Consider the following 25,983-nt stretch of genomic DNA (forward strand, 5'->3'; position numbering starts at 1 on the left):
CAGACATTTCCTTTCAAACTAAAATGGATCACAAAAGTTGTTATATGCTTCATATGAACAATAGATAACTGCAGTACCTTTTACCAGTTTTATTAATAAAATATCCTAAGAACAGCAAATACATCTTTGACTTTCAACTTACACAACTTTCCTTTTCAGTTCATTCTGAAGAGAGTTTGGGGAAGAGTTAAGATAATATGGTACTTCTGAAATGATCGATCAAGCAACCCAAAAGCTTGGGGTCCATTTATTTTGAATAATTTCCACAGGAAACCATGATAACATTGTGAAATTAATACAAAATCAACATAATACCCTTTCAGAAACTTAAAATCCTCAGTCATACAATAGAAATGTTATTGCACAATAGGACTTGCAGAGTAACAAGCCTCAGTTCTACTCCTCTTCCATTATTACATTTCAGACACGAAACATAAGACATTGATTTTCTGATGCTTTAATAGGAACACTAACTTTTTAGATACTTCTGTTGTTTGCAAGTATATCATATGATATTTATTTTCAGCCTATTAAAAACAAAAAGGAAAAAATAAAGAGATGAATCGTGGTTGATTAAATGTAGCCAGGTCGTTAACGGTTGGTAGGTGTCTAAGGCTCTGCCATGGCAGAGCTGACTGAGTCCTGGGGGGCAGCTGTTGCCTGCTGGGAGCTGTAGTCTTGCCCCTGGCCCTGGGGGCCAGCGCCGGGCTGGGGGCCCACTGAAGAGTCATGGCCATGTGGGACCTGTGGCTGCACAGGGAAGTCTTTGGGGCCGACATGAGGAGGGAATGGGGCCACCCCAGGGGGCAGGTGTCGGAGTGGGATGAAGTGATCAAGTGGTCCATAGTGCACGTAGGTATGTGGGGGTCCTATGGGTCGGGCCATAGGAGGGTAGAAGGAAAAATGAACATACAAATATAACACTGTAGTACCAACATAACAATAGCATTGCTAACCACAACTGAAATACTAATAGCAAAGACTCAACTTGAGATAAAAGCTGGCGGCCAGAATTCACCACCTACCGAATGGAGGAGGCACCGGTCCATAGTGAGAAGGTGGAGGAAGGTACCGGTTGTGTGGGGAAGAGGGACCGTAAGCACCAGGAGGTTGAGGTCGATGTCCGGGTGGTATCATTGGACCAGGCGGGTGTCTGTTAGGCGGTGGGGGTCCAGGAGGCATCATGCCTGAGTGTCCGTTGTCTGGTGGGGGAGGAGGGATGTGGTGGGGTCCGGGAAGAGGACGGTGGCAGAGTCCGGAGGGATGGCTGATGACTGGTCTGAGGCTTGAGTCGAGGGGGGAGCTGATGGGAGAGACCAGCAGGGAGCCAGGACCCTGAGGTCGAGAGTTCTGGAGGAACACAAAAAAATATTAAAACAAAGAATAGCAATAGGTCCATTGTGCTTGTAGCCCTGCTGCTGGCACCAACAATGAGAGACCCTTTCATCTGATTCAAACAGTTTCGTTAGGTTAGAACAAAACAGACAATTATGCACTGGTGAGAAAGACAACAATATCCCACAATAATAAGTCAAGTTACACAGTCCCACAAGAATCACACGACCAAGTTCCACACACTGATTCAGAATCAGGACCGTTTCCACAAAGCATTAACCTCAAACACACACTAGCTTTAAATGATAACACATTTAAGATATCCATCATGTAGTTGTGCTGAAGTTATGGCTTTGTAGAACAGTGTCACCAATTCATTCAACGGGTGTCAGAGGGAGGGTGTTGTAATATAGGGAAAATATAAAAGGAGCTTACAGACGGGCCACGGGAAGCGGCAAAGGTCTTCAGACTTCAATGGGAGTAGGGCGGCAAAACGCAAGCAGTTTCGCAAGTGGCGTCATTCGTGGCGCTGGCTCTACGCTCAAGGCTTCAAAATATGCATGGTTGACCAATGAGCAGAGTTCTTCTCGCCAACCAACCAACCAACCAACCAATGTTTTAATCACAACCGCCGAGCTGACAACAACCGGGACCGCTGGCATCTACACACGGTAGGCAGAAATGTTCAGTTTACCGCAGCCCGTCTGTAAGCGCCTTAAAACAAGCAACCACGCATGTCTGAATCCAGCCAGCAATGTTAAGTCTGACAACCCTGTGACGCCACTACCCAGCTGACTGCCACTCCAGCCACTGATCCACGGCTGGGGTAAGCATGCTCACACACACATCCGCATCCCTGCCACCGCTGCCTCGAACATAATACTCACTGCCTCTGGGTTCTCTGTGGAGGCCTGGGCCTCAGCCTGTGACTCTAGTGAAGCGGTCTGTTTAGTGCAAACACACCCACATGATGGAGGAACAGGGGGGAGAGATGCACATTGTCTCAAATTGACTGAAACTTACCGAGCTGCCCAGATTGCTTGGTGAGGATGTACGTGGGGCCATGGTGTCTGTGGAGGAACAAAGGGAAGAATGATTAGAGGAGATATAGGATAAGGGCTCGATTAGGGAATAATACCACATCAACCCTCATTGACAAAAAATACAATCCCTACCAGGTCTAGCAGCCACTGGGTGTTTGTGATACGGAGAGTAATGGCGGCCGTGAGGGTCAAAGTGAGGTCGTGGTCCTGTTGGACAATAAATACACGGTGATACATCAACGTAAAACACTGCAATATTCTCAAATCTTCTAGAATGCTAACCTTGGCTCTCCTGGTTGTCATTAGGCACCTGACTCTAGACCACGTTACTGGTTCCTGCTACCATCTATTTATAGCAAAGTCTGGTCTATTTGCAGTCCGAGGAAAATGTTTGGTCATGTCATGGTAGGATATTATTCTTCCAGAACTAGAAGTACCAGTATCAGAATATTTGAGATTCTTCAAAGAAGCCACCCTTTGATGACAGCTTTGCACACTTTTGGCATTCTCTCAACCAGCTTCATGAGGTAGTCACCTGGAATGCATTTCAATTAACAGGTGTGCCTTGTTAAAAGTTAAATTTGTGGAATTTCTTTGCTTCTTAATGTGTTTGAGCCAATCAGTTGTGTTGTGACAAGGTAGGGGTGGTATAAAGAAGATGGTCTTTTACCAAATAGGGCTAAGTCCATATTATGGCAAGAACAGCTCAAAGAAGCAAAAAGAAACGACAGTCCATTACTTTAAGACACGAAGATCAGTCAATCTGGAAAATTTCAAGAACTTTTAAAGTTTCTCTAAGTGCAGTCGCAAAAACCATCAGGCTCTCATGAGAAACGCCACAGGAAAGACCAAGAGTTACCTCTGCTGCAGAGGATAAGTTCATTAGAGTTACCAGCCCAAATAAATGCTTCAGATTTCAAGTAACAGACACATCTCAACATTAACTGTTCAGAGGAGACCACGTGAATCAGGCCTTCATGGTTGAATTGCTGCAAAGAAACCACTACTAAAAGGACCCCCATAAGAAGAGACTTGCTTGGGCCAATAAACAAGAGCAATGGAGATGAGACTGACGGAAATCTGTCCTTTGGTCTGAAGAGTACAAATTTGAGAGTTTTGGTTCCAACCTTCGTGTCTTTCTAAGACGCAGAGTAGGTGAACGAATGATCTCCATATGTGTGGTTCCCACCGTGGAGCATGGAGGTGGTGTGGTGTGATGGTGCTTTGCTGGTGACACTGTCTGTGATTTATTTAGAATTCAAGGGACACTTAACCAGCATGGCTACCACAGCATTCTGCAGTGATACGCCATCCCATCTGGTTTAGTGGGACTATCATTTGTTTTTCAACAGGACAATGACCCAACACACATCCAGGCTGTGTGAGGGTTATTTGACCAAGGAGAGTGATGAGTGCTGCATCAGATGGCCTGGCTTCCACAATCCCCCAACCTCAACCCAATTGAGATGGTTTGGGATGAGTTGGACCCCAGAGTGTAGGAAAAGCAGCAAACAAGAGCACAGCATGTGGGAACTCCTTCAAGACTGTTGGAAAAGCATTTCAGGTGAAGCTGGTTGAGAGAATGCCAAGAGTGTGCAAAGCTGTCATCAATTCAAAGGGAGGCTACTTTAAAGAATCTCAAATATATTTTGATTTGTTTAACACTTTTGGTTATTACATGATTCAATATGTGTTGTTTCATAGTTTTGATGTCTTCACTATGATTCTACAATGTAGAAAATAGTAAAAATAAAGAAAAACCCTAGAATGAGTAGGTGTGTCCAAACTTCTGACTGGTACTGTGTGTATGTGTATATACAGTTGAAGTCGGAAGTTTACATACAGTTAGGTTGGAGTCATTAAAACTAGTTTTTCAACCACTCCACAAATTTCTTGTTTACAAACTATAGTTTTGGCAAGTCGGTTAGGATTACGTTCATCTCTAGGAGACAGAACGTGTCTCCTTTCTGAGCAGTATAACGGCTGCGTGGTTCGATTACAGGCTCAAAATGGCCAGAAACAAAGACTTTTCTTCTGAAAGGCCAGCATCCCGGAGTCGCCTCTTCACTGTTGACGTTGAGACTGGTGTTTTGCGGGTACTATTTAATGAAGTTGCCAGTTCCTCAACGTGTGAGGCGTCTGTTTCTCAAACTAGACACGAATGTACTTGTCCTCTTGCTCAGTTGTGAACCGGGGCCTCCCACTCCTCTTTCTATTCTGGTTAGAGACAGTTTGCACTGTTTTGTGAAGAGAGTAGTACACAGCGTTGTGCGAGATATTCAGTGTCTTGACAATTTCTCACAAGGAATAGCCTTCATTTCTCAGAACAAGAATAGACTGACGAGATTCAGAAGAAAGTGCTTTGTTTCTGGCCATTTTGAGCCTGTAATCAAACCCACAAATGCTGATACTCCAGATACTCAACTAGTCTAAAAGGAGGCCAATTTTATTGCTTCTTTAAATCAGGACAGTTTTCAACTGTGCTAACATACTTGCAAAAGGGTTTTCTAAAGATCAATTAGCCTTTTAAAATTATACACTTGGATTAGCTAACACAACGTGCCATTGGAACACAGGAGTGATGGTTGCTGATAATGGGCCTCTGTACGCCCATGTAGATATTCCATTCCAAAAAATAAAATGTAAAAAATAAAAGCCGTTTCCAGCTACAATAGTAATTTACACATTAATGTATACACTGTATTTCTGATCAATTTGAAAATAAAATGCTTTTCTTTCAAAAACAAGGACATTTCTAAGTGACTCCAAACTTTTGAACGGTAGTGTATATTTTAAATATATATATATACAAATGTATGGAATGCAGTAATAACACAAGGGAAAGCAAAGGCTGAAGCTTTAGTAACCTAACGAGTTGCCACACACATATGATCTCACAACAGCTGAACACAACAAAAACACCACCATAGTACTGAAAGAGCAAGAGGGATGCAAGAGCGGTTATTCCAAATTGTGAAAGCAAACGAAGGCATGGAAACATTCTAGATCACTGGACACGCAAACACAGGTGAGAAAGATGGGTATGGCAGTAGAGGGAGAAAAGATGGCAGTGAAAGAGACAGGAAAGAATGTCTTCGAAAATCAGAGAGGACGTAATTAGAAGACAAACATTAGGAAGAGGAAAAGGTCAAATGGGTACCAACTAGGAGCAGGATGAGAGCAGTAGGAAGAAAAATAAAGGATATTATTGAAACACCACAGCGGAGGTAAAGACAGGGAAAAAGGAAAGGTGAAAAAGAAGCGGGGAGTCAGGGCATACAAGGGTGAACAAGGGGGGGATGGTTGATTGGCTGAGGGATGGTACTGCTCGGCCAATCAGGGCCAAGGCTGTCCGGGGCGTGGGTTCAGGAGACTCACGGTAGGGCTTGTTCCTTCGCCCCACAGGGGGGGGGGGGGGGGGGCACCCGTGAACTTCTCACAGGTGAGGGCCTGTACGAATCACCTGTTTAGCAAAACCATTTAACAACAAAACACTCAGCCAAATACCACTCTCAGTCTCTCCACATTGGACCAGCTACAAGGAATTCAAATCAAAACCCCAGGAAAACATGCATTTCAGAGGGTGGACGTCAAACAGCAGATGAGGTATCAGACAGTCAAAAAGTCCAAGATCTAATTTGAAACGCAGTCACAGATGATATCCAACCGACAAGACAATAGAAATGGTCAGGAACGTTACAGAACGTTCAGATATAAATATGATTCTCTGTCCTCAAGAATAGAGTCATATCAGCCCTATTCATTTCATTTCTACCTGCAAGTTATGTTCTGACGATTTTGCCTTACTGAATGTACCCCAGACGTGCCAGTACTAAATAACGTGAACTGAGGATTGGTTCTTACCTCGTCGGAGAGGCATGGGAGCCATCCCAGGGGTGGGCTTGAACAGAGGCCTACAGAGCTCCTTCAGCTTGCTGGACATGTCAGTCAGTCTAGAGTGAAAAAGAGAACAGGCATTTAGATTCTCAATACTGTACCTCCAAATCTAGACTAATACAGCTTACTGCATTGCAAAACTGTGACCAAAACACTTGCATTTGTGGCCCTTCGACTTGGCAGTGCAACCTTTGGTTCACAATGTGCCTCTTTTTACTTTACTATTATGACTAATTCAAAAAGTAAATGTGAGATTGACCAAAAATAAACCAAATGAAAGGATCTGCCTGTCTCCATTTTGAGTGAGCAATAGGTGAGCCCTGCTTTGGTATAGCCCAATTGAGTCTGTTGTATTAGTGTTGCACTCACAAGTTACGAATGTTAGTTGTTTCCTTCTTCTCGTCGAACAGAGCTCGCTCTGCGGCGCGTGCAATCACCTAGAGAAAGAAGAGACATTTAAAATCTCCTGTTTTGGACTAAATTCACCTTACAAATGACTGGCCAAACAGAAGACTTCAAAAAAAAAATCCTGATCCTAATGTATGTGCCATCGATGGGGGTTGAGATATGAGACATTTGTCGTTTCTTTAACAAATGGACTAATAAAGTTGTATTGTACAAACCCAGTTCTCGTGAGATTTCTGCTCCTGCTCAATGATCTGAGCTTTGTAGAACTTCTCGGTCCATTTCAGCTCGTCCTGGATCTCCTTAACGCGCTGCCTACACACCTTGACCTCCTCCTCTAGGGCCTTGCCGTCCATCTCCGTCAGCCGGTCTTCCTTGTTGGGGCGCTCAAACTCCTCCTTGGTCAGCTTCCTGTAAGGCGACACACAAATTAAATCAAACTATTTAAAGACCATTTGAAAACCTCAAACCTCACAGTAAAAGAATACAGTAAAAGACAAGGAAAAATGTTTTTTTTTTTTTTACATGCTGTGGAACCATGGTGAACAAACCCTACTATGGTATTAACACATGAACTGCACTGCTTCTGATTCCACTTACTGCTGCAAAGCGTTCTCCTTCTGCTGGTACATCTCTGTCATGATGTCATTCTTCTGCTGCAGGGTCTTGTACTGGTTCTCCAGGTGGTTCTTGTCACTTTTCACCAACAAGATGTCATGCTCCAGGTTCTGAAATTGCTCTGTGGTGAAAACAAGTTGATAGTGTTGAGAGAGAAAAGGCAGTGATGCATATCAAATTCTAGTTGCTGGGACATACCTTCCAGCTCTTTCCTGGACTTCTCTTCGTTCAGCAGCTTGGTCATGAAGCGATCGCGCTCTTCCTCCACAACAGACAGAGTGGTCTGGACCTGTGGAAAGTTCTTCCAACATTTAGTGCAAGAGTTGACACACTTCTTGGTTCTGAGCACAAGTTTTACCTGCCTTCAGGGACACAGAAATCTGGGTCCGTTCAAGAAAGAACTCAGTCTTACCCGAGAGACATCCATCATTTGCTTATGGCGGTTTTGGATGATGGTCTGCTTGTCTGAAACAAATAATTGTAAACACAGTGACACGTTTCAGGAAAGTAGGCGTATGTCGCGCGTCAATACTTCACAGGAGAGGCATTTGAATGAATAACTATCAAAATGTGTTTTTGGGGGCAAAATGCCTTCTGGTACGTGAACTTCCATGTGCCTTAATAACAAACTTGTATGCCATCCGTAAATACGAATAAAAATGGTAAACTATGAGCAGAGTTAGTTTAGCCACGGAAAAAGGAAGGAACCTTCCCTCTAGCCATGATTGGCTGAGATAATGGATGAGCTGGACGCGCCATGAAACGAGTTCGGATTGGTCTGCCATGTAGCAGGCTTCTGTCTATAACATGAGCTTCTCAGTATGTGTAAGTAACCCTTTCTAACGCAGCTTTTTTGAAAGATGCTCTCCACTTTTAGGACACCCTAGTTTTGAAATCAGTGGACTGTCCGGTGGAAGCAGAGTATGATAGCTAAGGAGATGGAGAAAATTCTGTGGTTTGATTGCAAATATGCAGAGGCAGTCGAAAATAGAACACATAGAAGGCTGTTGTATAAAACACCTGTCTCCTGAATACATCTTCAAACTAAGGGAAACCATTTTCAGATATAAGTTTCTAATTTTGTCAGAAAGTCGTTTTCTCATTGCAAAATAAAGCATATTGTTAGCTAGCTAACAATATGTGTGAACAATGCTGAATGGGTATAGACAAAGAAGAGCTCTCCAGTATGGGTTACAAGTTTATCAACTTTCAAAGCAGAATTACTTTCCCATTGTTCCTCAACTGTAGTGTATGATATACCATTTTGATGCTCCGAGTCTCTACTTTAATCCAATGTAAAAAAACACAATTTCAAATTTTGCTACATAAGACCAAATCACATGACAGTATCCTAATCAGAGAAGGCTGGTGGGAGGAGCTATAGAAGGACTGGCTCACTATAAAGGCATAAATGGAACGGAGTCAAGCACACTGTTTACATGTATTTGGTTCCATTCCAGCCATTACAAGGAGCCCGTCCTCCTATAGCTCCTCCCACCAGCCTCCTCTGATTAGGACACAGTGTCAGGTGACTTACCGTTAGAGGCTACCCCGTTAGCAACAACTCCACCTTTCAGGTCATCGCAGGCCTCCAGGTCTCCTAGCAGGTCAGATAGAACCTGCCAGAGAGGTTGAGAACCACCAATTGATACATTACACTTTTCCCATGGAATCAGTCAAGAAGTATTTTTTTGGAACATAATACAGGTGACATGTTTCTTTGTCATCAGGGTGCATTTGAGAAGGTGTGAACAGGAATTGATGTGTGTAACAATATCGTAACGTATAAAATAAACTCAACGTTGTGGTCCTTCTGAAGGAGGGAATCCTCCAGGTCTTTCTGGGACTTCTGGTAGACTTTGATCTGCTCGCTTGTCTCCCTGTGCTTCTCCTCCCACAACTTGGCAGCATGGTGCAGCTGTAACAAGGAAATTAGGTCATCAGGACGGTGCAATGCAGGCCCTGCATGGCCAATGAGTCCTACACAATGTCATGAGGCTTAAAGTGTGAATCGTTGTTCCATATTGGTACTCACCGAGAGGTTCTCCTCCTTCAGGGTGGCAATATCCTTCTCCAGAACGTGGACCTGGACATTCCGGGCATCTTCGCGGAGTTTGGCTTCATCCATCAGAATGGTAGACTACAGATTCAATGATAAGGATAATTAAAAGGAAATAAACACTTTACATTTGATTGTTGCTATACCTTCGAGAGTGCATCCTGGGTCTTCTTCTTGCTGCGCTTCAACTTCTCAATGGTTTTGTCCATTTCGGACATCTATGGGCAAAGATAATGATAAGCATAATGACAACCATCTTTCTCTGTCCTCATCAACGAGCCATCCTATTTAGGATAGTAGCTGGCTAATAGTAGCTGCCTATGCTGTCTACATCACGAAAGCAACTGCTCTCTAGGGTGTCTCTCTCTCATTTGCAGGCTGTTCCTTTCTCTCTGTCTGCCCGCGCAAGTCCATGCAGCTGTAGGTGCAATGGATTGTGGTCATTTTAGTCAATTACCACATTTTCTGCACTAAACTATGTTGAATATTTATTTTCCTGTTGAAAACTACAACGTCCCGAAGTAAGTGCTTGATTTGATTTCTCTCTAGAGAAACGGCACATTGAGCTCACATAATAAACTAACTTAATGGAATTCAAATAATTGAACCGACGTCAGAGAATTGGTTGTTCTGAAACATTTTAATTACAGCTAAATCGCTCAATACTACTCACCATATCTTCATGTTTCGCAGTATTGGCCCGCTCTTTGTCAAAGGATATGGCGTGTAAGTTATTTTCCTCTTCCAGGCGCTCATTTTGTCTCTCCATCTCTTGCACAATATTCTATTGGATAGAAAAAGAAAATGCTTAGTCAATTTAAACACTATGGAGAAGAAAAAAATTATAAAAAATCAAATAATTGTCAGCATGACAATGACATGTGATCAAGATAATATTTCTTAGAGACTCACCTCCAATTCCTGGATCTTCTCCAGAGATAAAGTGGCAGATTTTTCAGACAGCTTTTGCTTTTCTTTAAGTTCTTCGCCCTGAGGGGAACCCAGTAGAAATATACTGTCAAAACATTATGTCCCTTAATTCACATTGAACTCAAAAGTCTGGATCTTAGTCAGTAAAAAGTCTCTGCAACTTACCTGTTGCTGCTGTTCAGCGACCTTTTGGAGTATCTCCTTCTTCTCTTGTTCAAGCTTTTTCATCCTGTCCACCATCTCTTTTTCAGTAGCGAATAAAAACCATGACAAGAGTATGAAATCAGACATGGTTTACACATGACAAGAACACCAGCCTGTAAGCAATATGAATGAAGATTCACTATGCACCCTAAATAGCCAGAGAGAAGAACTTACTTAGATATGACTTGCTTTTGACCTGTGAGAAGGAAAAGAAAAGTGGCAGCAAACAGCCTCCTCAACGGTAGCATACAATACATCATAGAATAACATAAAGCAATCAGATTATGAAATTATGAAAGCAGTAACTGTGCAACAACGACTTACAGATAGAATGCTCCTCCAGAAGAGGAAGCCGATGACCCCGGCACCTGCAGTGACCAGCACGGGTTCACAGGACACGCCGTAGAAGTCTGGACCTGGCTTCCAGTTCTCTGTCAGGCTGGTGACCATCTGGGGAGAGACAGGTCCAATCAGTGTTACTACAGCACATGTCAGGCTTAGCAAATAAATTGGGTAATAGCTGGGCTGAGATGACAGAAGAAAATAAGTGATGTTAAAAACATTGAACTAAACCATCAGGCATTCCAGTGTTCTGTTTACAAGCATGGCTAATGGTTATCCCACTGAGCACCCTCTCAGTCAATGCAGAGGCATATCTTCAGATCAAATCAAGGTGGGTTTAGAAATAGATGTAGCCTATAACCTAGTTGTTGATCAAAATCAATAGAGAGAAGATTTGCCTTGACCTTATGTAATTAATGGGGATTGGATTGGACTGGGGCCCTACCACTGTCCAACCATGGTGACCTTTGCACAATACAGAACTTCCATCGCAGTCACTCATTGAAATTCAGGGACTAGCTAAATTAATCACCACAGAGTGGATCTAACTAACAAGCCTTAGGCCTATGTGGATTTAGAGTGCAAAAGATTGCATCATGTAGCCTTTCACCCTGTAAAATGGCCAATAAACAAAACAGATGATTACATAACATATCACTGGACATGAGCCACATGTAGATTTTAATAGCATGTAACCTCAAGTGATAGTTATGTAAGGGGAAGCTGTCAAAGCAAAATTAAACAACTTGAAGGCACCTCTCTATCTTAGACCCAGATATAGGAAGAACGTTGTAGCAAACTACTTACATATCGAAGTACAAGACAGTACAAGACAGACAGTTGATCAGATTCTGTCATCAGGGGCAAAGTGGGTAAAGGGGTTGTTTCTTCCCGAATCCATCGCTACTGTACGTTACTTTGACAGTTGAGCTGGCTATCTAGTTAGTTTGGCTTGTGACTTGCAATGCAACTCGTTTGCGTAAACCCGAAAATCCTTACTTCACCAGCTGATCAACGTAGTCGACTGTAATATTCATATGTGTAAACATACTGAATTATAATTGGATGCATTTTACCGCCATATCATACTGTGCTATGATTGGTTAAGACCACCCAAATGGTTAGGTCATGGTCAGTTTGATCCTGGTTGGCGATACGTGAACATGCCAGTTATAGCTAGCTAATAAAAAGCTACGTTTAAGAAATATCCTGTAGTACTGCATTTTAACTTTTTTTGTACAAAGTGTGCAAAACAAGACAGTATTGGTCTTCGGCACATCATATGCTTCAAAACGATCGTAGTATGTTTTCAGTACCTTTGGTACAAATTCCATGAGAAAGTACAGGGAACTAACTAGTCTTTTGAACAGTTTGTGACAGAGCTGCGTCTGCTTGTGAAAGACTGTGATTATGCAAACAAGGATGAGATGGTCAGGGACCGTATTGTATTTGGAATACACTCACCGCGAGTGAGAGAGAAACTGTTGAATGTTGGGTCTGAGGTAACGTTGGACAAAGCTATCGACATAGCCAGATCTCACGAGCTAGCACTGGCTCAGATGAAAACCATTTCGCGTGGTAACACGAGCGCATCACGTGAACAAGCAGTGCACGCAGTCAGGCAGACATCAAAGCACACCTCCGGTGCACAGAGAGCGCGTTTTAGAACAGAGAGAGACATAACTCCAAAACAGAGCGACACAGACTCAAAACGCCCCAAAACATGTGGATGTCGCGGATACAAAGTGCATGGCGAACAAGGAAATTGCCCAGCTAAAGGCAAACTGTGTACTAAATGTGGAAAATGGAATCACTTTGCAAAAGTGTGCAGAGCTTACCGTGGAAAAACAGTACACACAGTGAGTGAAGATGAAATGTCAATCAAAGAGTCAAACGCTGATGAACTGTTTATTGATTCAGTGACACAGAAAAGTCAAATATCAGAGACAGAGCAAGCCTTTGCTGACATTGAGATAGGAACACAAGGCACAGAGCTAAAGTTCAAACTAGACACTGGTGCGTGCACAAGTAAACATTCCTCTGAATAAGTACCGCAGCTTGACATTTGAGTGCGAGCTACAGCCCACCACGCGCATACTGACTGGTTATGGTGGTGAACAGCTCCCAGTAAAAGGCACATGCACTTTCAAATGCAAATACAAGGAAAGTGACATGATGTTGGACTTTTATGTTGTTGACACTAGAGCACCTGCAGTGCTAGGTCTTAAAGCATGTTTAGACATGGACCTCATCAAGTTAGTTTATCAGTGACAGCACCAGTAGAGACAGAAAATGTACTGGAGGAGTTGACTGATGTGTTTACAAGAATAGGATTATTCCCAGGAGAATGTACCATTCACCTTGACCCAGACGCAACCCCTGTGGTCTGCCCACCGAGAAAGATTCCCCTTGCTCTCCGTGCCCGTCTGAAGAAAGAGTTGGAGAGCATGGAGCAATCTGACATAGTCACCAAGGTTACAGAACCGACTGACTGGGTAAACGCCTTAGTGGTGGTGGAGAAACCACACAGAGGCAAGCTCAGAGTATGTCTCCACTAGAGGTCGACCGATTATGATTTTTCAACGCCGATACCGATTATTGGAGGACAAAAAAAGCAGATACCGATTAATGATTTATTAGAAAAAAATGTTTTATATATATATCATACACACACACACACATTTTTGTAATAATGACAATTGCAACAATACTGAATGAACAATGAACACTTTTATTTTAACTTAATATAATACATAAATACACACACACACACACAGCTCTGAAGTGACAATGATACTGAAGAGTCTGCTTAGGAGACAAATACTCTCAACTGAATAAAAATAGAGTTTAAGTTACCTGTGATGAATGTTGAAAACAAAAACTTTAATTTCTATATGCAGGAAATCCTATTTTAATAATGGGCATGGTAAGAATTGACAACCAAAGTGCGAATCATAATTCCCATGACACCTTCTAGCAAAATCTGAAAAGCGGTTCCTTCATTTATTCCATAGCTTTATTCCATAGCTTACACCACCGTGCCAATTTTATAACTGTGTAGATATCCATAGGACAAGGTAACTCTGATCAATATTGGCTAAATATAAGCGAAGATTATTTTTTTTGTAGAGTGGATTTATGAAAATATGTTGACAAACGTCACCTTATCCTAGTGAGATTTACACGGGTATCAAAACGTCGAGGCGGTTTAAACCTGCACGAAACACAGACCTTATTTGAAGTAGATCAAGACATTCTCTATGGAAGACATGAACGGTAAAATAACGAGGGAACCCCTTTCACGTTCAGCGGCAAGTTATTACAGGAATTATAACGCGTGGACTATTTCTCTCTAAACCATATACCTTTGACTAATCCGGAAACTATCACTTCGAAAACAAAACGTTTATTCCGTTCCGTATTTTATCTAACGGGTGGCATCCATGAGTCTAAATATTTCTGTTACATTGCACAACCTTCAATGTTGTCATAATTACGTAAAATTCTGGCAAATTAGTTCGCAAAGAGCCATGCAGCCCAAACTGTTGCATATACCCTGACTCTGCGTGCAATGAACGCAAGAGAAATGACACAATTTCACCTGGTTAATATTGCCTGCTAACCTGGATTTCTTTTAGCTAAATATGCAAGTTTAAAAATATATACTTGTGTATTGATTTTAAGGCATTGATGTTTATGGTTAAGTAACACATTGGAGCAATGACAGTTATTTATTGATTGTTTTTTATAAGATAAGTTTAATGCTAGCTAGCAACTTACCTTAGCGTACTGCATTCGCTAACAGGCAGGCTCCTCGTGGAGTGCAATGTAATCAGGTGTTAGAGCATTGGACTAGTTAACTGTTGCAAGATTGGATCCCCCGAGCTGACAAGGTTAAAAATCTGTCGTTCTGCCTCGTTCCTAGGCCGTCATTGAAAATAAGAATGTGTTCTTAACTGACTTGCCTAGTTAAATAAAGATTATATAAAGGTGTAAAAAAAAAAAAAAATCGGCAAATCGGCGCCCAAAATACAGATTTCCGATTGTTCTGAAAACGTGAAATCGGCCTGATTAATCGGCCATTCCGCCCCCATCAAACGCCCCCATTATCCTTTACCGACGCTAGATGGCATCACACACAAGCTAGCGGGAGCACACTACTTCAGTGTCATGGACGCTAGATCAGGCTACTGGGCTATCAAGCTCACAGAAAAGTCATCTAAGCTCACAACATTCAACACACCGTTTTGTGAGGATCTGTGTTTATTGCGCTATAACCCAATACTACATCACGTGATTGAATATTAGCAACTGTTGGCCTGGGTGTCTGTGTGTGTGTGCTGGAAATAACAGTTAGCCCCAGATAAGTGTGCTGGGAAGCTGTGGTTAGCCTTGAGCGAGAACAGTGTGCTTTCTATGCAGGTGCAAGTGGCTCAAACAATGTTACAGAACTGTCTGACCTCAGTCTCTGGGGTGTGGGAGCGTAATCTACACAGCAACAGTGCCGGACACCAAGGAGCGCCAAGAGGCTGGGACCAGCCTGAGCGCTGACGATAGGCTAAGCAAGTTTAAACCACGCTCAGATGTAAGATGTAAATATTGTGTTTTGTATTGTTCCCGGAGGCTGTTGCCATAGTGATAACCAAAATATACCTGTGTTGTTATCACTTTACTGTGATAGGCCAACATACGGGTTGGAACTACGTCCATCACAGTATAAGAACAGCTGTTTACTTACATCCTGCCAGTTCCCTGTTCTACCCTGCGAGGTGTTACAGTGAACCCGTATATACGAAAATTGCATTTACCATTTATCGCTTGAGTTTAATAAAAATACTTAAAATATATTCGGGGACTCTGAATCACATTTTGTCCTGATACCAGATTTGAATTGACGCAAATCCTTTATAGTTTGGACGCTACAGGTTCCGTCGCCTGCCTTTTGGGATTATCTCAGCCCAAGACGAGTTTCAGCGAAAGATCGACGAAGTGTACGAAGGCCTCAACGGAGTTGTGGCAATTGTGGGCAACATCCTTGTCTATGGTCGAACCAAAGAGGAGCACGACCGAAACCTCCGCCGATGCTGCAAAGGTCCCGCGAGAGAGGAGTCCGGCTCAACCCCGAGAAGAGCACAGTCGGCGCTACAGAGGTCAGCTACTTCGGACATGTTCTTACAGCGACTAGAATCAAGCCAGATCCACAGAAGATCTTAGCCATAAAAGAAATTGAGCCACCAAAGAACCGTGCAGAGCTGGAAACAGTGCTTGGCATGGTCAACTACTACCCAGCCTCTCCAATGCTAATGGACTTCCGGCGCCGAAAAGAGATGGCCGCCTCGCTTCGCGTTCCTTGGAAAATATGCAGTATTTTGTTTTTTTATGTGTTATTTCTTACATCGGTACCCCAGGTAATCTTAGGTTTCATTACATACAGTCGGGAGGAACTACTGAATATACGATTAACGTCAACTCATCATCGTTCCTACCAGGAATATGACTTTCCCGAAACGGATCCAGTGTTTTGCCTTCCACCCAATACAATGGATCTGATCCCAGCCGGCGACCCTGTGCGACGCCGAAAAAGGGGCAAACGAGGCGGTCTCGTGGTCAGGCTTCGGAGACGGGCACATCGCGCTCCACTCCCTAGCATACTACTCGCCAATGTCCAGTCTCTTGACAATAAGGTTGATGAAATCCGAGCACGGGTAGCATTCCAGAGAGACATCAGGGATTGCAACGTGCTCTGCTTCACGGAAACATGGCTAACTCAAGGGACGCTAACGGAGTCGGTGCAGCCAGCTGGTTTCTTCATGCATCGCGCCGACAGAAACAAACATCTTTCCGGTAAGAAGAGGGGCGGGGGGGTATGCCTTATGATTAACGAGAAGTGGTGTGATCATCATAACAACACACAGGAACTCAAGTCATTCTGTTCACCTGATCTAGAACTCCTCACAATCAAATGTCGACCGCATTATCTACCAAGGGAATTCTCTTCAATCATAATCACAGCCGTATATATTCCCCCCCAAGCAGACACATCGATGGCCCTGAACGAACTTTATCTGACTCTTTGTAAACTGGAAACCACACACCCTGAGGCTGCATTCATCGTAGCTGGGGATTTTAACAAGGCTAATCTAAAAACAAAACTCCCTAAATTCTATCAGCATATCGATTGTGCTACCAGGGCTGGGAAAACCCTAGATCATTGTTATACTAATTTCCGCGACGCATATAAGGCCCTCCCCCGCCCCCCTTTCGGAAAAGCTGACCACGACTCCATTTTGTTGATTCCAGCCTACAAACAGAAACTCAAACAACAAGCTCCCGCGCTCAGGTCTGTTCAACGCTGGTCCTACCAATCTGAATCCACGCTTCAAGACTGCTTCGATCACGCGGATTGGAATATGTTCCGCATCGCGTCCAACAACAATATTGACGAATATGCTGATTCGGTGAGCGAGTTCATTAGGAAGTGCATTGACGATGTCGTACCCACAGCAACGATTAAAACATTCCCAAACCAGAAACCGTGGATTGACGGCAGCATTCGCGTGAAACTGAAAGCGCGAACCACTGCTTTTAACCAGGGCAAGGTGACCGGAAGCATGACCGAATACAAACAGTGTAGCTATTCTCTCCGCAAGGCAATCAAACAGGCTAAGTCCCAGTACAGAGACAAAATCGAGTCGCAATTCAACAGCTCAGACACAAGAGGTATGTGGCAGGGTCTACAGTCAATCACGGATTACAAAAAGAAAACCAGCCCCGTCGCGGACCAGGATGTCTTGCTCCCAGACAGGCTAAACAACTTTTTTGCCCGCTTTGAGGACAATACAGTGCCACTGACACGGCCCCCTACCAAAACCTGCGGGCTCTCCTTCACTGCAGCCGAGGTGAGTAAAACATTTAAACGTGTTAACCCTCGCAAGGCTGCAGGCCCAGACGGCATTCCCAGCCGCGTCCTCAGAGCATGCGCAGACCAGCTGGCTGGTGTGTTTACGGACATATTCAATCAATCCTTATCCCAGTCTGCTGTTCCCACATGCTTCAAGAGGGCCACCATTGTTCCTGTTCCCAAGAAAGCTAAGGTAACTGAGCTAAACGACTACCGCCCCGTAGCACTCACTTCCGTCATCATGAAGTGCTTTGAGAGACTAGTCAAGGACCATATCACCTCCACCCTACCGGACACCCTAGACCCACTCCAATTTGCTTACCGACCCAATAGGTCCACAGACGACGCAATCGCAACCACACTGCACACTGCCCTAACCCATCTGGACAAGAGGAATACCCATGTGAGAATGCTGTTCATCGATTACAGCTCAGCATTTAACACCATAGTACCCTCCAAACTCGTCATCAAGCTCGAGACCCTGGGTCTCGACCCCGCCCTGTGCAACTGGGTCCTGGACTTCCTGACGGGCCGCCCCCAGGTGGTGAGGGTAGGTAACAACATCTCCACCCCGCTGATCCTCAACACTGGGGCCCCACAAGGGTGCGTTCTGAGCCCTCTCCTGTACTCCCTGTTCACCCACGACTGCGTGGCCATGCACGCCTCCAACTCAATCATCAAGTTTGCGGATGACACTACAGTGGTAGGCTTGATTACCAACAACGACGAGACGGCCTACAGGGAGGAGGTGAGGGCCCTCGGAGTGTGGTGTCAGGAAAATAACCTCACACTCAACGTCAACAAAACAAAGGAGATGATTGTGGACTTCAGGAAACAGCAGAGGGAGCACCCCCCTATCCACATCGACGGGTCAGTAGTGGAGAAGGTGGAAAGTTTTAAGTTCCTCGGTGTACACATCACGGACAAACTGAATTGGTCCACCCACACAGACAGCGTTGTGAAGAAGGCGCAGCAGCGCCTCTTCAACCTCAGGAGGCTGAAGAAATTCGGCTTGTCACCAAAAGCACTCACAAACTTCTACAGATGCACAATCGAGAGCATCCTGTCGGGCTGTATCACCGCCTGGTACGGCAACTGCTCCGCCCACAACCGTAAGGCTCTCCAGAGGGTAGTGAGGTCTGCAGAACGCATCACCAGGGGCAAACTACCTGCCCTCCAGGACACCTACACCACCCGATGTCACAGGAAGGCCATAAAGATCATCAAGGACAACAACCACCCAAGCCACTGCCTGTTCACCCCGCTATCATCCAGAAGGCGAGGTCAGTACAGGTGCATCAAAGCAGGGACCGAGAGACTGAAAAACAGCTTCTATCTCAAGGCCATCAGACTGTTAAACAGCCACCACTAACATTTAGCGGCCGCTGCCAACATACTGACTCAACTCCAGCCACTTTAAAAATGGGAATTGATGGAAATTATGTAAAAATGTACCACTAGCCACTTTAAACAATGCCACTTAATATAATGTTTACATACCCTACATTACCCATCTCATATGTATATACTGTACTCTATATCATCTACTGCATCTTGCCATCTTTATGTAATACATGTACCACTAGCCACTTTAAACTATGCCACTTTATGTTTACATACCCTACAGTACTCATCTCATATGTATATACCGTACTCTATACCATCTACTGCATCTGCCATGCCGTTCTGTACCACCACTCATTCATATATCTTTATGTACATATTCTTTATCCCTTTACACTTGTGTGTGTGTGTAAGGTAGTAGTTGTGGAATTGTCAGGTTAGATTACTTGTTGGTTATTACTGCATTGTCGGAACTAGAAGCACAAGCATTTCGCTACACTCGCATTAACATCTGCTAACCATGTGTATGTGACTAATAAAATTTGATTTGATTTGATTTAATGCACCCCTGCATCAACTGCTAAAGCAGTCCAGTGAGTTTCTCTGGGACAAGCAACACGACATTGCTTTCCAGAATGTGAAAGACTTGATCACGAGAGAACCAGGACCAATCCGTGCCTACTACGACCCCGACAAAGAGCTCAGACTCCAAGTGGACGCGTTGAAGTAGGACTAGGTTCAGTGCTACTGCAAGAAGGAAAGCCCATTGGCTACACTTCCAAATCTCTCACAGACTGTGAAATCAACTACGCTCAAATTGAAAAGGAGGTCTACGCCATTCTGTTCGGATGTTTCCATCAGTACATATATGGACGACAAGTCCTTGTGGAATCCGACCACAAGCCCTTTGAGTCAATCATGAGGAAACCACTAGCCGCAGCCCCGCCAAGGCTACAGAGAATGATTCTTCAACTACAAAAATACGACTTCACAATCACTCACCGTCCAGGCAAAGACATCCCTGTCGCAGACACACTCTCCAGGAAGTTTCTTACCTATAAGGACAGCAGCCTCAGTGAAGGCATGGACATGCAAGTGCACACTGTGTACAGCAACTTACCAGTTAGTGATACAAAACTGAAGGAGATCCAAGCAGAAACAGAAAAGGACTCGCAACTTGCACAGCTGAGGAAAGTCATACAGGATGGATGGCCTGAGGAGAGGAGAAAATGCCCTCAGAGCGTCTCAGAATTCTGGAACCATCGTGATGAACTATCACAGATCAACGGAATAATTTTCAAAGGAGAGAAAAATCATCATTCCTACCAGTTTCAGAGAAGAGATTTTGACAAAGATCCATGCTGGACACATGGGCTTGGAATGTGCAAACAAATAGAGGACATTGTTGGTAAATGCGCCATATGTCTTGAACGACGCCCCTCAAACACCAAAGAGCCAATGTTACCTCACTGTATCCCAGACCGACCCTGGCAGGTCCAACCGATCTGTTTACCTAACAACGAGGACTACATCGTAACAGTGGACTACTACAGCAGATACTTCGAACTCGACAACCTTCACAGCACTACATCTGCAGCTGTGATATACGAGCTGAAAGCAGCCTTTATCCAGGCATGGAATTGTAGAGACTTTAATATCTGACAATGGGTCCTGTTACAAATCAAATGAGTTTGAATCCTTCACAAAAGCATGGGAGTTCACACATGTCACCACAAGCCCGCATTACCCTCAAAGTAATGGCCTTGCTGAAAAATCTGTGCAGATTGCTAAATCACTCATGGATAAAGCAGAAGCAGACAAGAGAGACCCCTACCTCAGTCTCCTTGAATACCGCAACACTCCAGTTGACAACTTCAAATCACCAGCCCAGCTGTTGATGAGCCGCAGACTTCGCTCAACCCTTCCCAGCACCAACCAGCAGCTGCAACCTGAGGTCGTCAGCTACAAGGAAATGCATGAAAAACGTGCACAGAGACAACAACAACAAAAGCGATACTACAACAGGTCAGCTAAACCACTGCCACCACTGATCGACGGAGAGTCAGTTAGAATCCAGGAGCATGGCCTCTGGAAGCCAGCAGTCGTCATCCAGCCAGCTAACACTGAACGTTCATATCACGTCCGCACCGCAGAAGGAGCGGTGTACCGCCGCAATCGTCGTCACCTACTGAACACAAAAGAACAACACACTGATGAGATGAACTGTTCCCCTGAAAGAGAGCGTGATGGACTAAACACACACACAGCACAACATACACCATACTTACCTGCAACACCACAAGAGCTGTTGACTGACACAGAAGCATGCTCAGCATCATATCGCACAAGGTCAGGAAAAGAGGTCAAGCCCAGAGCTGTCCTAGACCTGTGAAATGTCAAAGGGTGTAGGTGGATCACTGCCCTAAAAGAGTTCCAGACTGTAAACTTGTTATTGAAAGTTAATTTGAAATGCTTTGGTATTGTATTTGTTTGAAATGTTAAGATGTATTTCTACTGTGATAGCTGAGTTGCTGAGAATCCCTTGTACGAAAAGTAACAGTATGTTGGATCATTGTTTCAGAGTCTATGTTGATTCAGTTGGTGTAGTATGCAATATTACTTACCTTTGTCAGGATTTGGCCAGGATTGTTCAGGTTTTGGTCACTAGATGCCCCCATTGCGCCTTTTTGAACCTTTTGTTTTTTCCCTTGTTCTACTAATTATTTGCACCTGTGCCTCATTTCCTTGTAGGTATTTAAACCCTTAGTGTTCCTTAGTTCTTTGCTCTGTGTTTGTATGTTAGCACCCAGCCCCAGCCATGCTGTGAACATATATTTCTCTAGTTGGATTTTCCTGAGGTACTCTGGTTTTGTTCTTGTTTATTTTTGATTATTCTTTTGAGGTTTGTTTTTTCCCTGTTGTTCTTACCACTTTGTGGATTTTCATTGTATCTTGGAGGATATTCATTTTTTCTCTTGGCATTACTTTTGACGTTGTGGATTTATATTTTTTGCCTGAAGATCTTTTACCTTGATTAAACCACCGTCTCTAGTACTGCTGTGTCTGCCTCATCTTCTGGGTTCTGCCGACTATTGTCATATATACATATATTCATATACTGGCCTAGGGCCCTTCGGCTGCTTGTAGAGCCTGCTTGTAACCATAGGATTAAAAGCTTGCACAACACACCCCATGACTAAAACACAAGACTACTATTGCACAGAACAAGGTTCCTCATTGACACAATGCTACCCCATTGTGACAAGGATGCTGACCGCACAAAACAGTTATAGAAGCGCCAAACTAAACCGCCTGACTTAAGTAATTGCTCACATCCCTCTAACTCAGGAAACCCATAGCCCCAGACAGTAACTGCCAGTTACAGTTCCCCTTATCACATGACTCCTGGACACACAAACATTACATCGCATGAACACACACACTTCTCTCCCCTCTCTACTGGTCGGGTGCCAAGAGCAGAGGACTCTGCTGTGCACCAATGGAGCTACTGTTCTGGCTAGAGCAGGCCCGCCTCCAACTCTTCACCGACCAGTCAGAAGAGCAGAACTACCAGAATCAACCAACATCATATTATGTATAAAACCTAATGCACGCTATGTTTAGGGACTCTCTTCTGCTAGTTCCCTCTGAGCTTAAAGAACGAGTCCGTGCACGCTTGACAAGATATCTTTGACTCAGAATAAACTGCCTTTACTATATCTGATTCCACCCTGTCCAGCGTCTTGACTTGGTCTCATTCTCATATAAACGATCATCAACACTATTAGTGACTGTTTCTCTCACCGGGTCCTGACAACCTTGAGTTCAAACTGCAGAGCATGTTTAAAAAAAAAAACTTTAAAAAACGCTTAGAATATGTAAAAAAAAATATTTTGTTTTAAAAGAAGGGGGATGTAATAATCATGTGTAAACATACTGAATTATAATTGGATGCATTTTACCGCCATATCATACTGTGCTATGATTGGTTAAGACCACCCAAATGGTTAGGTCATGGTCAGTTTGATCCTGGTTGGCGATACGTGAACATGCCAGTTATAGCTAGCTAATAAAGAGCTACGTTAAGAAATATCCTGTAGTACTGCATTTTATTATTTTGTACAAAGTGTGCAAAACAAGACAGTCGACTACTGGAGAGGATCCTTCATCGTGGTTCTCTTTACCCAGGAGAGGACAATATGTACCTATCTTTCTAGCTACTATAACCTAAGCTTGAAGGTTAGCTTGCCAATGCTGGCTCTGCTTCGCCAACAACATGTCTACTAGCCTCCTTTTAGAGTTCTGAACGTGATTACTTTCTAAGCAAAACGCACAAAGCCTGGTAAAACGAGCGGGGTATCATTTATATCCCACTCAATAAGCAAAACACTGGCTGTGGACACTTAACTTCAGTCTACACTTCACTAGAACAAGTCAACAAAAAAATGGGAAAGGATCACTGAACATGGGCTGCTTTCAGTACGTTTTTACGTATTGAATTTTAAGGCAGACACTGTATGCAAGTCCTATAATAAGCAAAGACAAATTATAGCTCTGTTTTCAATCAAAATAAAACAGGCTCATAGAAATGGCTGGAACGGTATCATACACATCCATGCGTTTGATACCATTCCATTTACAACATTCCAGATATTATTACAAGCCACCCTCCCCCTCAGCAGCCTCCTCTTTGTGTGGGTTTTGAAAGAATTTGACTATTGCCTGCACAGACAATGAATTATTAGCCTACATATTCATATTGACCATAACCTGACCTGATTATTATGTCCAGGAGGTTGGCCTTCCTTCTTTTCTCTTCTCCCACAGCGAAAAGCAAGCTGTGAAAGGTCCCTTTCTCTTGCAGCTCTGCCAACACATCAGCAATCACGTGACCCACAAACTGACTGTATGCCAGGAAGACAGAGAGAGAGAGAGAGAGAGAGAGAGCATGATCGTTATGTATGAGGTAGATGGCATACAGGGTACTTTTTGGATTCACAGTTAATACAGTCTGCTCTGCACCTTGGAAATGTTTGACAAATGTAAAAAAATGGCAATGTGTTTAGTTCAGTGGTTGACCTGAAAAAGATCCCAATGAAAAGTTGTCTCGTGTGCATAATAAATCATAATACATCTCTGTTTGAAGCACAGAGTTGTGGGCTTCTATTTTATTAAATTGTCTGGAACCTAGCTCTGGTCCAAGTCGGAACGTGCACTAAAGCCCCGAACAAGAGCTATCTGGAACCCACCTGTCTCTCTGCACCTTGGCCAGGTTGTCAGGGGACAGTGGGTTCTCCTCTAGTGTGTGGTTCAGTTCCTTCTGGGATCTGTGCAGCTCACGGGTGGCATCTGACAGTCTCCCAGACTCTCTCAAACTGACGGGCTGCTTTCAGGTTCTGCTCTGCCCCTTTCTGCTGTTCAAGGACCTGTCCAATGTCGGCTGACACAAACTTCCACAAAAACATATGAATACGGGCTGAATAGGAGAAAATTACAGCTTAGATAGCAAGCATACCATTAATTTGCTAAAGACGCATCATCGCTTGAAAAAGCCAATTGACATTAGCTCCGCGTATAATGTTAGCTGAGGATAATCAGATAATACCTTATCAGCTTCTGGACGACCCCTGTAGGTGTCGGGCATGATGTGACCCAGCACCGACAGCTGTGCAGCACAGTCCTGGAGCACTGTACACACGCTGAGCAGCTCTACCCCAGACAAAGGAACCGGCATCCTGATGGTCTGTGAACACTGAATTCGAGCGAAATTAGCCAAGCAATTTACAACATCACCTATCTAGCTAGCTACTAACGATACCGTTTTCTAACTGTGACATTTTTGTGTTAGAAAATATCCTGGGCAAAATGCTCAATAACACAATCAACAGATTCGTAGCTAGGTATATTTCTTACGTGTCTTCACGAAACGTGTTGAAGTTTACTAGCTATATTTATGCACAATAAAAGGCCAGTAGTTTAACTAGAGCATAGTTTAGCTAGTCTAGCAGCAAGCACACTTGGTAGTTTACCCCGGTTACCCTGGTAACGCACAACATTTGATTATTGTTTTCAAAAAATTACAAATTCTTATCTACTTTGATTATTATGTTGTGTGAAACGTACAAGAATGCAATAAAGTGACAGTTGAATAGTTAGATACAAATAAATACATGTTTTGATTATGCGTTTCTGTCGTAACCGACTACGTGAATTTCCCAGCATTCCATTCCAACTTCCTTTTCTGCCATTTTTCTTACAGTGAAGGTGAGAATTACAAAAGGCCACTTTTATCAAATCGAAATTTCTATGTTATTAAGTCTACATTTGGCATAATGTAGTATAACTCACTCACACAAACACGAGTCCAGCTCTTTGGCAGATTTTCAGTCTGTGTTGTCTCTCTGTTCAGTTTTTCACAAATGTTTTTTGGCCTCCTCCACGTCTCCTGATGTACTGGCCTGTCTCCTGGTAGCGCCTCCATGCTCTGGACACTACGCTGACAGACACAGCAAACCTTCTTGCCACAGCTCGCATTGATGTGCCATCCTGGATGAGCTGCACTACCTGAGACACTTGTGTGGGTTGTAGACTCTGTCTCATGCTACCACTAGAGTGAAAGCACCGCCAGCATTCAAAAGTGACCAAAACATCAGCCAGGAAGCATAGGAACTGAGAAGTGGTCTGTGGTCACCACCTGCAGAACCACTCCTTTATTGGGGGTGTCTTGCTAATTGCCTATAATTTCCACCTTTTGTCTATTCCATTTGCACAACAGCATGTGAAATTTATTGTCAATCAGTGTTGCTTCCTAAGTGGACAGTTTGATTTCACAGAAGTGTGATTGACTTGGAGTTACATTGTGTTGTTTAAGTGTTCCCTTTATTTTTTTGAGCAGTGTATTAATA

The 25,983-nt window shown here is 43.7% G+C and overlaps 1 protein-coding gene across 8 annotated transcripts; it reads right to left on the reverse strand.

Moving 5' to 3' along the window:
* Positions 1-212: 212 nt before the first annotated feature.
* Positions 213-25,583, reverse strand: LOC139549356 (transport and Golgi organization protein 1 homolog). 8 transcript variants are annotated; one of them, XR_011669869.1, is made up of 26 exons: positions 25,431-25,583; positions 24,684-24,830; positions 24,328-24,528; positions 21,703-23,982; positions 21,367-21,464; positions 20,913-21,266; positions 10,816-10,941; positions 10,666-10,687; positions 10,453-10,529; positions 10,270-10,347; positions 10,031-10,141; positions 9,504-9,575; positions 9,334-9,438; positions 9,100-9,216; positions 8,836-8,917; positions 7,711-7,763; positions 7,497-7,587; positions 7,281-7,419; positions 6,899-7,091; positions 6,645-6,712; positions 6,243-6,331; positions 5,757-5,841; positions 2,511-2,585; positions 2,359-2,405; positions 1,026-1,350; positions 213-869 (listed from the first exon to the last, which is right to left on the reverse strand). XR_011669869.1 is itself a non-coding variant. In XM_071359772.1 (25 exons), the coding sequence occupies exons 7-25, from the start codon at positions 10,939-10,941 to the stop codon at positions 610-612; spliced, it is 2,130 nt and encodes a 709-aa protein (XP_071215873.1). In that variant the 5' UTR covers positions 20,913-21,263; positions 21,367-21,464; positions 21,703-23,982; positions 24,328-24,528; positions 24,684-24,830; positions 25,431-25,580; the 3' UTR covers positions 213-609. The 8 variants fall into 8 exon arrangements, 7 of the variants coding, with proteins under 7 accessions (XP_071215873.1, XP_071215872.1, XP_071215878.1 ...); XM_071359772.1 differs by lacking the exon at positions 5,757-5,841 and having other exon boundaries at positions 20,913-21,263; positions 25,431-25,580; XM_071359771.1 differs by lacking the exon at positions 5,757-5,841 and having other exon boundaries at positions 25,431-25,580.
* Positions 25,584-25,983: the final 400 nt, after the last annotated feature.

Source organism: Salvelinus alpinus, chromosome 22, assembly GCF_045679555.1.
Source record: "Salvelinus alpinus chromosome 22, SLU_Salpinus.1, whole genome shotgun sequence".
Taxonomy (NCBI): Eukaryota; Metazoa; Chordata; class Actinopteri; order Salmoniformes; family Salmonidae; genus Salvelinus; species Salvelinus alpinus.

What these genes read in the sequence shown, in the direction of transcription:
- LOC139549356 (XM_071359773.1), bottom strand. Translation starts at nt 10,941, where the DNA reads ATGGTCACCAGCCTGACAGAGAACTGGAAGCCAGGTCCAGACTTCTAC. An exon ending in CAAAAGCAAGTCATATCTAA is followed by an intron (nt 10,530 to 10,665) that starts GTAAGTTCTTCT and finishes CTACTGAAAAAG; the next exon opens with AGATGGTGGACAGGATGAAA. An exon ending in TGAAGGAGGAGAACCTCTCG is followed by an intron (nt 9,217 to 9,333) that starts GTGAGTACCAAT and finishes TCCTTGTTACAG; the next exon opens with CTGCACCATGCTGCCAAGTT.